The sequence below is a fragment of the Pelophylax lessonae genome, assembly GCF_965119305.1.
Source record: "Pelophylax lessonae genome assembly, chromosome: 1".
Classification (NCBI taxonomy): Eukaryota; Metazoa; Chordata; class Amphibia; order Anura; family Ranidae; genus Pelophylax; species Pelophylax lessonae.
Window position 1 is genome coordinate 756,052,493 of NC_138768.1, and position 13,823 is coordinate 756,066,315.

At 40.6% G+C, this 13,823-nt stretch overlaps 1 protein-coding gene across 1 annotated transcript in view; it reads left to right on the forward strand.

The window, feature by feature from the left end:
- Nucleotides 1–13,157, forward strand: part of SMIM14 (small integral membrane protein 14) — a 31,184-nt gene extending 18,027 nt beyond the window's left edge. Inside the window, exons 3-4 of the mRNA XM_082262503.1 lie at nucleotides 10,354–10,511; nucleotides 12,987–13,157. Coding sequence (XP_082118629.1) covers nucleotides 10,354–10,511; nucleotides 12,987–13,025 — 197 coding nt within the window. The 3' untranslated portion in view covers nucleotides 13,026–13,157. The remainder of the gene's footprint in view (nucleotides 1–10,353; nucleotides 10,512–12,986) is intronic.
- The last annotated feature ends 666 nt before the right edge of the window (nucleotides 13,158–13,823 follow it).

Consider the following 13,823-nt stretch of genomic DNA (forward strand, 5'->3'; position numbering starts at 1 on the left):
AGGAAAGACAGCCATCACCCTCCTCCTGGGACCTGGCTTCCCGCCCAAAGACACCCTGTCACATGTGCCCCTGGCTTTTATAACATATCCCAGGATGCAACACTTTTGTGCCAACCCACTGGGATAGTCATAAAAGCCTGTGTGTCACTGGCTGGGTTTCCTCCACTGCTCAACAGGCTCCCTATTGGATAAAGTGGGGGCACTCCCTCAGACCAGATGAATCACACCTGGACACATGCAACAGGCCTAACTGTAAATCCTGCTCCCTGATATGCAGATGGAGCACATAACTTTAGCCTGCAATTCCGCTGATAAGCAGTCAGAATCAAAACTATGCTACCTATCTAGCACCTGACTAGGAGGGTGCTACACACACTTTGGGAATAGTTATGCCATTCTCACTATTCATTTAGCAGTGCAACATCTTTGTTAATTATTCATCATTTTTGATTTTGCTATGGTCCAGGGCAATGTTTTGAATAATCTTGCAGTAGAGAAGAAGGTCCTGACTAGCAGATTTCAATCCATGTCTCAGGGAATTATCTCACTGGAAGACGATCATTATTATTTAACCCTGTAGGGGGTGTATATTCCATTAAAAGAATAGCACAAATGAAGAATTCTTATAATTTCATTATTGTACACCAAGTTTCAACCTCAACTTTTGCCCTAAATCAGGCATGTCCAACCTGCGGCCCGAGGGCCGCTGCATGCAGCCCAGAACCGCAGGCAATGCGGCCCACTGCCCCCTGACAATTTTTTTTTTTTTTTTTTTGCTTGGGAGGAAGGAAGTCGGGTCGTGGGCACGGCCACAGCAGCTTTCAACTGTAGGCAGAGGCTGCCTCGGAGGGGAGGGGGGGGGGAGGGAGGCAAGCATGTGCAGTGTTTTTGACTCCTACCACTATGACCACTCCAAATCACTGAAGTGGTCATGGTGGTTAGAGTGTTCCTTTATTGTCTCTCAGAAGAAGTAAACCTCTGTATACTGATTCCGTTTAATTTGATCATCTAATTATGTTAAATTAGTGCGGGGGGCGCGGCGGCATTTTATTACTTTATATACCTTAACTATAGTATATATTTTACATGCGGCCCGAGGAAATTTCTCTACACTCAATGTGGCCCAGAGAAGCCAAAAGGTTGGACACCCATGCCCTAAATGTTTGTTTGCATAGCTAAAACAGATTGAGTATTTCCATTCTAGCTAATAGTAGAAATGGGGGTGTTGGCACGGGTATGGACATATTGATGTGCTGATCAATGATATGAAGTGTGTGTGAGGTATTTGGTGAGTTTGCTGTGATGTATTCTTGCTGACACAATGTACATTGTTCCTGTCAGTGCTGACGTACACTATGTTCTGCTTACACATTTTGTGTTGGCAGGAGTGTTTTTTGCAATGTAGGTGTGTAGTTATTAGTAGAACGTTGCTGTATCTGTGTCGATCTTTATAAAAATCCTGTGAGATGCCTAAGGCAAAAAGACACAATCACTGAACTTCAGGCATTCAACAGGTTTCTCCACCCAGCTTTAGACTTTTTCTTGTGTATTCAAACAGCTGCTAGATTTAATGTCTCTGGAGATCTTGTCAAAACTCCATGTTTTTTATGACTTGTCTTCAGAAGTAGGTGTTTAACCACTTAAGCCCCGGAGGATATGGCTGCTAAAAGACCAGGGGGGTTTTTGCGATTTTTTTTTATTTTTTTTTATCATGCGCTATAAACAAAAAAGAGCGTCAATTTTGCAAAAATAACTATATTTTTCACTTTTTTTTTTATATGAAATTCCCCCCAAAAAAATGTAAAAATCAAAATTTTTTAACATTTTCGGCCAATTTGTTTTATGCTACATATGTTTGGTAAAAAAAAAATCGCAAAAAGCGTATTTTGATTGGTTTGCGCAAAAGTTATCGCGTTTACTAACAAAGGGAAAGATTTTTGTCATTTTTGGTGGTTTTTTTTTTTAATGCGTAATGGCGGCGATCTGCGTTTTTTTTTTTTTTCTTTTTTTTTTTTCCGGTACTGCGACATTGCGGCGGACAGATCGGACCCTTGACTGACATTTTTGACACTTTTGGGGGTACCAGTGACATTACTGCAGTAATCAGTGCTATATATATATATATATATATATATATATATATATATATATATATATATATATATATATATGCACTGTTACTGCAAAAATTACACTGGCAGGGAAGGGGTTAACTTTATTGGACAGGGAGGGGTTAAGTGTGTCCTAGGGGCGTGCTTCTAACTGTGCAGGGACATTGCTATTGGTGTAAAAACAAAGATCAACGGTTCTACATAGTAGAACCGTCTGATCTTCATTTTTACACAGGGAGAATGACGGGCGGCTTGTTTACATAAGCCTCTCCGCCTTTCTCCATTCACAGGAGCGATCGTAGTGTGACCGGCGGACATTGAGTCCGCCGGTCACACGCACTGACTTGTCTGTGAACAAGCCGCGGCGGGCGCGCGCCCGCCCGCAATTGGCTTGCAAGTCAGTGACAGGCAAGTGACGTATCCATACGTCACTCTGCCTGGCCGGGGCTGCGGCGGTCAGCAACCGGTTAAAAAAAACAATCACACAATAGTAATGAAGAGAAGCGTTCCCTCATATTTATCATTGACTAAGAGAAAAGTTGCTCCTGTTTTTCAAAAGCCACCGCTTAGCCCTCGTTCGCACAGAACGCGGCTTTCAACTGAACTCGCACGATTTCAAAGCCACATTTCACTCAAAACTCACTTCAGACACCTGTGCAGCTTCATGCACAGATGTCTATTGAAATCGGGCCCTGAAGTCACCAAATGTAGTGCAAGAACTACTTTTTGGACATTAGGGACTCTCCCATTGCCGGTGTAACGTTAAAAAACCATACATCGTGAAAATTCCCTACCCTGGTCACTTCCGGTGCACATATGTCATGGAACAGCTGAGCAGGTTACCATTGTGCATGCTCAGAGCTCCGGAGGCTAGGGAATTCTCACGGGGTAGTGTTTTCTAGCGTTACACCACATCAGCTGTTGCCGCGGGAACAGTAAATCTTCTCCGCTCCTACCCCTGTCACTTCCCTGACCTCGGCTACTAAATGTAAAAGCGGCGGGTGTATGAAAATATAAATCACGGAGATCTCGGCTCCGTGATTTATATTTTCATAGACCCGCCGCCGCTTTTATATTTAGTAGCCGAGGTCAGGGAAGTGACAGGGGTAGGAGCGGAGAAGATTTACTGTTCCCGCGGCAACAGCTGATGTGGTGTAACGCTAGAAAACACTACCCCGTGTGAATTCCCTACCCTCCGGAGCTTTGAGCATGCGCAGTGGGAAGCGGCTCAGCTGTTCCATGACGTATGTGAAGAGGAAGTGACGAGGGTAGGGAATTTTCACGGGAACACCGGCCATAGGCTGCGATTTGACCTGTCAAATTGCATGTCAAATCGTGCCAATGTGAACGGGGGCTTAGATGAAATCTAGAAACATTTGGCCACAGAATACCTTGGCTTCATTTGATTATTCTACCAAAATGTGATGCGCCAGAAATATAATAAAAAAGTGATGACTTTAAATACAATAAATCATATCCAGTTCATAAGGCACATAGCAATGTGTGTGCTTCCAATAAAGTGATATGAAGAGTGTCCCCGTATCCAAAGAAAATCCAGTGATGAAAACAAGTTGTAAACACCAATTAGTGAATCCCTCCACCAGGTGAATTAGCCTCTCACCTTCCTAAAAGACCCAAACGACCCCTACCGAGGAAGTCAAAGGAGCATTACGCTCGACGTAACGCGTATAGGGGGACGGAGCGTGCGTGGCCGACGCAGAGTCTCTCTCTGGTAACAGATCGCTGACATCGCTTATACAGCAGGCACGGCTGAGTGCCCAACAAATGTGAGTTGATCTGCCTTTCTCTAATAAAGCACACCCTTATTAGTAAGCAGAGAGCACTAGATTTCTTCATCTGTTTTTTATATGTCCCGGGATCCCTCGAGGTGCAATACAGTGTGGCTCTTTCCTGGAAGTCTGAACCATGATACATGTGATTGCTGGCCCGTTTGGGTCTTTTAGGAAGGTGAGAGGCTAATTCACCTGGTGGAGGGATTCACTAATTGGTGTTTACAACTTGTTTTCATCACTGGATTTTCTTCAATTGGATACGGGGACACTCTTCATATCACTTTATTGGAAGCACACACATTGCTATGTGCCTTATGAACTGGATATGATTTATTGTATTTAAAGTCATCACTTTTTTATTATATTTCTGGCGCATCACATTTTGGTAGGATTTATAGTTTATTGTGATTTGTGAAACACGATTGGTGTATGCTGCCGGATACCACATATACTTTCACACACCTGATTTATGCACAGTGAATTGAGGTTGAGTTATTTTATCACATATATTGGGTTTGCGCTGATAGTTTTTTTGTATTTCATTTCATTTGATTATTGTACATTCAGTGATTGCTGGTTACATTGCTTTTTACTCTGTAGTGCTGTAAAATGTTTTATCTTGATGCTAGTATCTCATTGCAAGTCCACCAGAATGATTTGTGTAGCTGAAAACAATAACTTTTGAGTTTTTTCACACATATGGAGATTTAGGCTTGGTTCACACCAGTGGGGGCCGCAAGCCCACCTTGGTCAGGCACAGCAGTCCATTCATCTGAATGGGCTGCTGTGCTGTGTGATCACAGAAAAAGGTGCATGCACCTTTTTAAAAAGGCGGCCGCAGGGAAACCCCATGATCTTTTTGACCATGCGGTTTCCGCACCCACGATCATGCTGCAAGCTGAGATGCATGGAAGTGCAATTCAGAATGAACAGCCCCGTGTGTTTCTCAAAAGCAGCTCAAATTTAACTGCGGGTGCTGGAATCAATGCGATATCCGCAACAGGAACACACAGTGTGGGCAAGTGGGAACCTAGCCTTACTAAAACTGTGCACAAAGAATCTGGTGCTGCTGCACATAGTAACCAATCCGCTTCTATCTTTTAGCTTGTTCAGTTAAGCTTTGACAATATCGACCGATCGGCCGATTTTCGGCTTGTTAGTATGATGCTTCCGACAGCCGACAGCGCACTTTCGGCCGAACAGAATCTGTCGTGCAAGCATTAAAATTTTTGTATGCCGACACCAGAATGGCCGATTGTTTGCCAGTCAGTACAGAATTTGGCCGACAGACAGCAGATTTGCAAGACTGGGCATGCTCAGAAAAGAAAAAACACAGGGAAAGTTAACCATTACATGACATCACTTCTGCAGTCGGCGGACTAAATTCGTGTGCAGTCTTTTGCACTTTTCAGCGGACAGGACAGCCCGGGGACAAAAGACGGCCGATCGTTCGGCCGACGATCGGTACGTGTGTACGGGGCTTTAGGCTTCATTCTCATTAGCACATCTCCAAAGTTGCATGATTTCCAGTGTGACTTTAGAGCGACTTTGATCCAACTTTACGTTCTCTGGACCAAAGTCGCATTAGAGTAGTTTGGGCACCTTTTCGATCTGAACGGGTGCTATTGCAAACCATGAGCTGCGGCTTATGTCCAAAACAAATCCAAAGCTTCTCGCTGCAAAGGCCAGGTATAGAAGAGGGCAGTGGTCATTTATTTGTACTGTTGTAATGTCCAAAGACGCATGACAAGTCGCACAAGTGTAAATGGACCTGAACACCTAGGAGCTGATTGATTACTATGCACAACTGCACCAAATTGTGTGTGCACCAGTTTTAGTAAATCTCCCCCAAGTGTGGTGACTGTTTTTTTTTTTTCTTTATTTAAACGCCAGTTACCGCTACAGGATATTTTATACAATTGTTTTCTTTGTGCTCTATACACCTTGTAATGCAGGTGGGGCAGTGAAGTGGACCGCGGTAAAATGCAGACTTTTTACTGCACGGCACAGAGAGGCACCGCATGTCAGTATGCTGCTATGTAGAGACAATGAAATTTGTCATTTTTGAAACTTTAAAGTAAAAAAAAAAAAAATCCATGTCTTGAAACTTGCATCACACTACCCCCCTCACCACAGCTCGCTGTACGGAAAAAAAAATAAAAAAATTAATATATATGTGCCCCCATGCAAAAACGGTGCCTTTTGCATGCAGACAGTGTGAACAAGCCCTTAAGGCCCGTACACACGATAAGAAAATCGGAAGTAAAAGTTCGTCTCACGAACGATCTGCCAATTTTCGGATCGTTAGTATAGTGCTTTCGACAGCCCATTACAAATTTTCGTACGACAAAAACTGAATGTGCGGGCTATCAAATTTTTATCGTATGTGAACACAACGTCCAATTTTATCTTAATTAGTACAGTTTTCATCCGAAAAAAATCGTAAGAGCAAGACTAGGCATGCTCAGAAATGAAAACGCATACAAAACAATTCAACACATGACATCACTTCTGAAGTTCTATTCTGTCGTACGAGAATTTTTGTATGTTGAGTAACCTCTTCACTTTCTATATGAGTCTAACATGCAACAAAAAACGGACAAAAACTAGTCTGATAATCTAAATGTGTGTACGAGGCTTTAGTCTGTCTTTTTTATTTATTTATTTATTTTTTATTTGGCATATAAATGATGACTGCGTTTATTGGATTTTGCAATTCTACCTTCAGTAGAATGAATGAAGCGCCCTATGGCATTTTACTTTGGAATTTAGGAACCATATAAATACCATAACAATGAAAGCATATGATTGTACAAGATCTGCATATTTAAAAGAAAAAAAATGTATATACAGTATAGTTATTCATTTTTTTTTTTTTTTTTTTTTTTTTTTTTTCTTATTTGTTTTTTTCTTTATTTTTTTTGTGATATATTTTGATGTAGATCTAAACTTTTGATACTTTTCACATTTCAGCGATTTGTTAAGTTCATAGCAGTCTTTATTTTTGGCTGTTCCACATAATTAGATTAGGGTCACCGTTCACAAAACCAATTTTGCTTATTTGTAAACTAGTGAATTAGATTTTTTGGTTGTGATGGAGGTAACCTAAACCCAAACAGGTGGAGCTTCTCCTTGTGTTTTTTTTTTTTTCATTTTTACTGGGCTATTGATTAAACCATAGCTCATGTGCAGTATCAATTGTACCTGGATAAACTTTTCCTTACTGGCAAAGTCCAGGTCTCTGCGCAACTTAGTCAGTAGTTTTGCCAGGATTTTTTTTTTCCTAACCTTACATGACACACTGTAAACAACATTCTGCTTATACATGGTGAGAAAGCATTCTTTTTTCGTTTATTATGCTACCCTTTAGCTCTGATTCACACTAATGGGGTTCAGGAAACACACGAGATTTGCTGCGTTTTCCCGCATTGCTCTCCAAAGCAGTCTCATGACGCCCATGCGATCTGCTGCGGGTGTCAACGTTAGAATCATGACACCCTAAACAGATTGCAAAATGCAGTATGATTGCCAGAATCACATCACATGGGTGTGAACACCCATGTGATTCAGGTGCGGGGAACAAAAAGGGTCCTGGAGCCTTTTGGTACAGATGAAATGCGATTTGAGCCATACAAAAGGTACCACAGAAACTTCACATGTGGTGCAATTCCTGTGCGAATCGCATGCAGTGTTTTCCATGCACCAGTGTGAACCTAGGCTAATACATTGTAAAATCATCACCAGTAGAGAACTCGAGAAAAGACAATACAGACCAGAAAAATGTTTTTTTCATAATTCATAGGATATTTAGAACCTATGATGCCAGTCACATGAGCAATGCCATAGCACATTGACTCTGAAGTGGAGGATCAGGATGCAAAATTGCTACTGTCTATACATCGTTCCCTCCAACTTCCATAAAGTGGAACATTAGTCCTAAAATTAAGTCCTGCTAGATCATTTCCTTCTGGCCCCTTTTGCAGGTATAGCTATGAAAAACATTAAAAATAGGTACCTAAACTCTATCCAGTAATACACTGTCTCGCTCTGCTCATGCTCAGTTGCTCTCTATTTTTTAACACTGCTAAAAATGCTAGGGTGATATGCTGACTGCCTTAAAGTGGAATTAAATCCTCCTATCCTTTTACAGCCAAGAAAGCTGCTTCTGTTTTGACCTGCAACTGCCATTGTGCTGCACATGTCATCAGTTATGACACAAGCCATTTGATGGTTTGACAGTTTGGTTGAGGACACAAGCAAATGTGACCGTTAGCAATCCGGGCATTCCAGGAATGTAACTTTTTTTTTTTTTTTTTTTTAACCATTAGATCGATGGGTTTAGTTCCAATTTGATTATATAGGCTGCATTCACACTTGTATGACTCCACAGTTGCGCCGACGCAACCTTTGATGGGTGTAACTTGGATTCAACTTTGGCTTTGACCAGTGATAATTGACAACTGTTGCACACAAGTTTCATTGTATAACATTCAGGTATGACTTTCATGCAACTTCTGATGGTTAACATTGAAGTCTATGGCCTTCAAGTTGCATGAAAGTCAGCCCAAAATAGTCCACAAACTACTTTGAAGTTGCAGTTACAAAGTTACGCATATATGAATGGCTATCGTACAGCACATTCATTTTGGTAGCATAAATATTAATGTGAAATATTTATGCTACCAAAATGAGTGTGCTGTAAGTTGCCTCCAGCATTGCTCCTGTTTCTTCTTGCTGGAGGCTGCCATTTGGCCCAAAACCTTGAAGGCTCCATTCACACTTGTGCGACTTGTCATGCAATTTTGGACATCAAAGTTGCATGACAAGTTGTTCCCCATGCTTTTCAATGATAGCCATTCATATATGCGCAACTTAAAGTTACAGCAACTTCAAAGTAGTTTGTGGACTATTTTGGGCTGACTTTTATGCGACTTGATGGCCATAGACTTCAATGTTAACCCTCAGAAGTTGCATTAAAGTCATACCGGGACTATGTCTCCCCAGCCGGGATTAGGGTCTCATGCACATGGACATCTAGAAGCCACAAAGTTCTCGAATGCAAAATCTTCAGTGTTCTTCCCTGCCCCGGGAGCTGCAGGTGTTGTGTACAGCCGCCCACACAAGTGAGTCGCAGTACAAAGCTGTGCTCTTGTAAACACCAGACGCTTGTGCATCAACTTTTACACACGCATGCCCATACGGCATATTTTCCCAAATGCAAAAGTGGCTATAGACAGTAGTAAGAACCTGAGATGTTTCAGCTGTTTTTTCCACAGTATCCAAAACACAATAATTATTTAAAGACGATGGAAAGGCATATCCTAATGAAAGTCCGAAATGGTCTTTTTTATCATAGTTATAATTTATAAATATCTCCATTTAATTTTTTTTTTTTTTTGGGGCGGAGGGGGGCACACGTACCCATGTGAAGTTCTGCACAGGTGGTGGGTGGATCTTTTTTGGGAGACTAAGGTTGATATGGGAAGTAACGTTGGCCCTGTCCTCTACAGAAAGGCAAAGTGGGAGAGGGATGGAGGAGCTGTATGACCCTTCAGATTGGGAAAGGAAACAGCCAACAAGCACAGGGCTTCTGCATAGCTAGTGAAGTTTGTGTCCATGTCCTCTGGTGAGCGCATTCATATTATTTTGCCGGTGTTCGGTCATTATCACCATGTTTGATTTGGATGAATATTTTCACTTGGGACTTTTTTTCTTCAGTTTTTTGGACTTTATTTTTTGTTGCAATTATATTGATTGTTTTTTCACAATTTCTGTATTTCATATCCGAATCACTTATCAGTTTTATTACTGTATTGGGTATATACACTGTGTTTTAGCGCTGCACATATATTTATTCCATTTCTTACAACTTATGTCTAGTTGAAGTGCTGGCAGCTTTTCTACTATATTACTGAGTTAGCGCGGTTTGTACACACCTATTCTCCTAGCTAGTGAAGTGCCTGCTCTTCTGTGTTTTGACAACCCTATAGGGATCGGCATTTACAAGGTGACTAAATAGTATTGTTGGTACAATATAGGAAATAGTGCAAACATAAGGGGGTATGTAAGGATCAACCGGTAATATCTTTATTGTACATTCGAGTAAAAAGGGGATATTGTTGTTGAACATTTTGAAAGGAAAACCTACATTATACAGTTTCTTTGTTATTGCCTGTAATTGCTCAGGGAGATGATTAATAAAGATTAATAAAGAGATGTTCTATATCTGTATAGGTCCAGGTAGCTTTTTTCGTTTTGTGTGGGTTGGTTTTTTTAACCTCTTCTTTTTTTTTTTTTTTTTTTTTTTTTTTTTTTAACTTCAGAAATGTGAAAAAAAAAGGCTTAAAAAGTAGTTTTATATTTACGTTTTACCTGCTGAACAATGCAAATGATACTACTGCACAGAGAGTTCAGAAACAAATTTACAATTGGTTTCCTTTCCTCATCAGTGCCTGGACCCAATCCTTCTTCTTCTCCTTCTGATGGTGGCATTAACATTGCTATGATTGTCATGGCCTGGCTCGTCATTGGTTTTACTCTGTACCTACTCAGACCCAGGAGTCTCCGAGGAGCCAGGGCAATTGGAAAGCCAACTAGCCCACACAATGTGAGTTCTGTACTTCCTATCAATGTATCTCCTTTCGCCTCTACTGCACCACCCTGTCCTGTTTATTTCAGTAAACTTTAGCGGACCAAGTCATTTTAATATTGCAAGAGCATTAAAAAAATGATGAAGTATCTTTCTCAGATTTCAGCCGTTATCTGTGCATTCTAGGCGCATCAATACCTACAACCCTACAGCATTTGCCGAGAAAAGCACCCAGTAAGTGAAATCACAGATCTATTCCTACTGGGCTTTTAAATCATGAGAGTAAATGCAGCCCCTTTGCTGTGCCAGTGTAGTAATTTAGAGGCACTTTTCACCATTCACTTAAACAAAGGACTTGCACCAGTCTGAGGACTGGGTAGGCAGAGTGTTTGGCAGACCAACTCGTGGGGATTATCTATTCTGGCACAGACCCTTTAACCCCATTGTTAATGTGCTCCCACATTATATCCCACATACTAGGCTGACCCAAGGGTGTATGAGCCCCATAACTCATTTTCTTCTCTCTTTTCATTATATTTTGGAGACACCTAGCACATTAGCACAAATCATTTAACTGTACTACGCGTGTAAACATTAACAAAGTTGGGACTTGCATGCAGTGCCTTGCAAAAGTATTCAGCCCCCTTGAACAATTTGACCTTTTACCACATTTCAGGATTCAAACATAAAGATATAAAACTGTAATTTTTTTGTGAAGAATCAACAAGTGGGAGACAATCATGAAGTGGAACGAAATTTATTGGATATATCAAACTTTTAACAAATAAAAAACTGAAAAATTGGGCGTGCAAAATTATTCAGCCCCTTTACTTTCAGTGCAGTAAACGCTCTCCAGAAGTTAGTGAGGATCTCTGAATGATCCAATGTTGACCTAAATGACTAATGATGATAAATAGAATCCACCTGTGTGTAATCAAGTCTCCGTATAAATGCACCTGCACTGTGATAGTCTCAGAGGTCCGTTTAAAGCGCAGAGAGCATCATGAAGAACAAGGAACACACCAGGCAGGTCCGAGATACTGTTGGGGAGAAGTTTTAAAGCCGGATTTGGATACAAAAAGATTTCCCAAGCTTTAAACATCCCAAGGAGCATTGTGCAAGCGATAATATTGAAATGGAAGGAGTATCAGACCACTGCAAATCTACGAAGACCTGGCCGTCCCTCTAAACTTTCAGCTCATACAAGGAGAAGACTGATCAGAGATGCAGCCAAGAGGCCCATGATCACTATGGATGAACTGCAGAGATCTACAGCTGTGGTGGGAGACTCTGTCCATAGGACAACAATCAGTCGTATACTGCACAAATCTGGCCTTTATGGAAGAGTGGCAAGAAGAAAGCCATTTCTTAAAGATATCCATAAAAAGTGCCGTTTAAAGTTTGCCACAAGCCACCTGGGAGACACACCAAACATGTGGAAGAAGGTGCTCTGGTCAGATGAAACCAAAATCGAACTTTTTGGCAACAATCCAAAACATTATGTTTGGCTTAAAAGCAACACAGCTCATCACCCTGAACACACCATCCCCACTGTCAAACATGGTGGTGGCAGCATCATGGTTTGGGCCTGCTTTTCTTCAGCAGGCACAGGGAAGATGGTTAAAATTGATGGGAAGATGGATGGAGCCAAATACAGGACCATTCTGGAAGAAAATCTGATGGAGTCTGCAAAAGCCCTGAGACTGGGAGGGAGATTTTTCTTCCAACAAGACAATGATCCAAAACATAAAGCAAAATCTACAATGGAATGGTTCACAAATAAACATATCCAGGTGTTAGAATGGCCAAGTCAAAGTCCAATTGAGAATCTGTGGAAAGAACTGAAAACTGCTGTTCACAAACGCTCTCCATCCAATCTCACTGAGCTCGAGCTGTTTTGCAAAGAGGAATGGGCAAAAATTTCAGTCTCTCGATGTGCAAAACTGATAGAGACATACCCCAAGCGACTTACAGCTGTAATCGCGGCAAAAGGTGGCGCTACAAAGTATTAACTTAAGGGGGCTGAATAATTTTGCACGCCCAATTTTTCAGTTTTTTTATTTGTTAAAGTTTGAAATATCCAATAAATTTCGTTCCACTTCATGATTGTGTCCCACTTGTTGATTCTTCACAAAAAATTACAGTTTTATATCTTTATGTTTGAAGCCTGAAATGTGGCAAAAGGTTGAAAAGTTCAAGGGGGCCGAATATTTTCGCAAGGCACTGTAGGAGTGTCCGAAGAAAGAATGGTTCATGTTGACCTTGGCATCCATTGAAAAATCTTCTTTCTTGCGTGTGGGTTTTTTTTTTTTTTTTTTGCCGCATGTGTCCATGGAAGGAATCAATTGGTTAGGTTGGACAAGAAATTATTTTCAGACATTTTTGTTACACTTAAGACTCTTTGTGTTTTTGGCATACATTTATTTCAGTACAGTATAATTGTAATAAGAGTCAAAAGAATAACCCATGAACACTATCGTCTTTTATCTGCAGGATCCCAGTAATGGACCTCCAGCCCCTCCAGTAGACTAGCACCTCCAGGGGCTTTCAAACTGCTACAGTTTTGCACGACCAAATGAAACCAGAAGGGCCAGACTACTCTATAACCGTTGATTATTCTTTCCTTTCACTGATGCAGCCAATGGTGTCAAACAGTCTTGAGATGCCAACCAGATTTCGAGGAGTCATCTTCTCCTTTTTTTTTTTTCCAATACTGAACTGTTTTGTGTTTTTTTTTTTTTTTTTTCCTTACTTTTCTTTATGTATTTCTTTCCTTGCAAACCGAAGAAGATTACAATAATGTATAACTCTTGTATTGCTTATGTATTTTACTGGACTTTTCAGCCTTAATATATGTCTTCAGACTCTCTATTTTTGTCATACTTTGTACAATGTTAAATTGTATATGCACATGTATTTACTATACATGTCACCTTAAAAAATAATTACATATGGTGTTGGTTATTAGCATTCAAAGAAATCACAATAAACCATTATTTCATATGATCAATGAAACTGCAGACCTCGTCTGATTCGAGTTGCATGTAAATGTATTAGAGATTTAGATGGTAGAACAGGCCTTTACAGAAAAATTATACTTGTATAAATATTTTGTTTTTACATACTTTTCCATTTATTTTCCAGCTTTAAAAAGAGGGAACCTTGACCTTCTTCTTTTTTTTTTTTTTTTTTTTTTTGTTTTTTCATTGTGCAAATTTTTCTTCAACATATGCTCTAGTTGTGTTTTTCTATGCTGTAGTTTGTGTTTTCAGCAGTGGTGGACACCAAGTAAGAAAGTAGAGAGATGACGATAAGCATCTTGTTCACAAT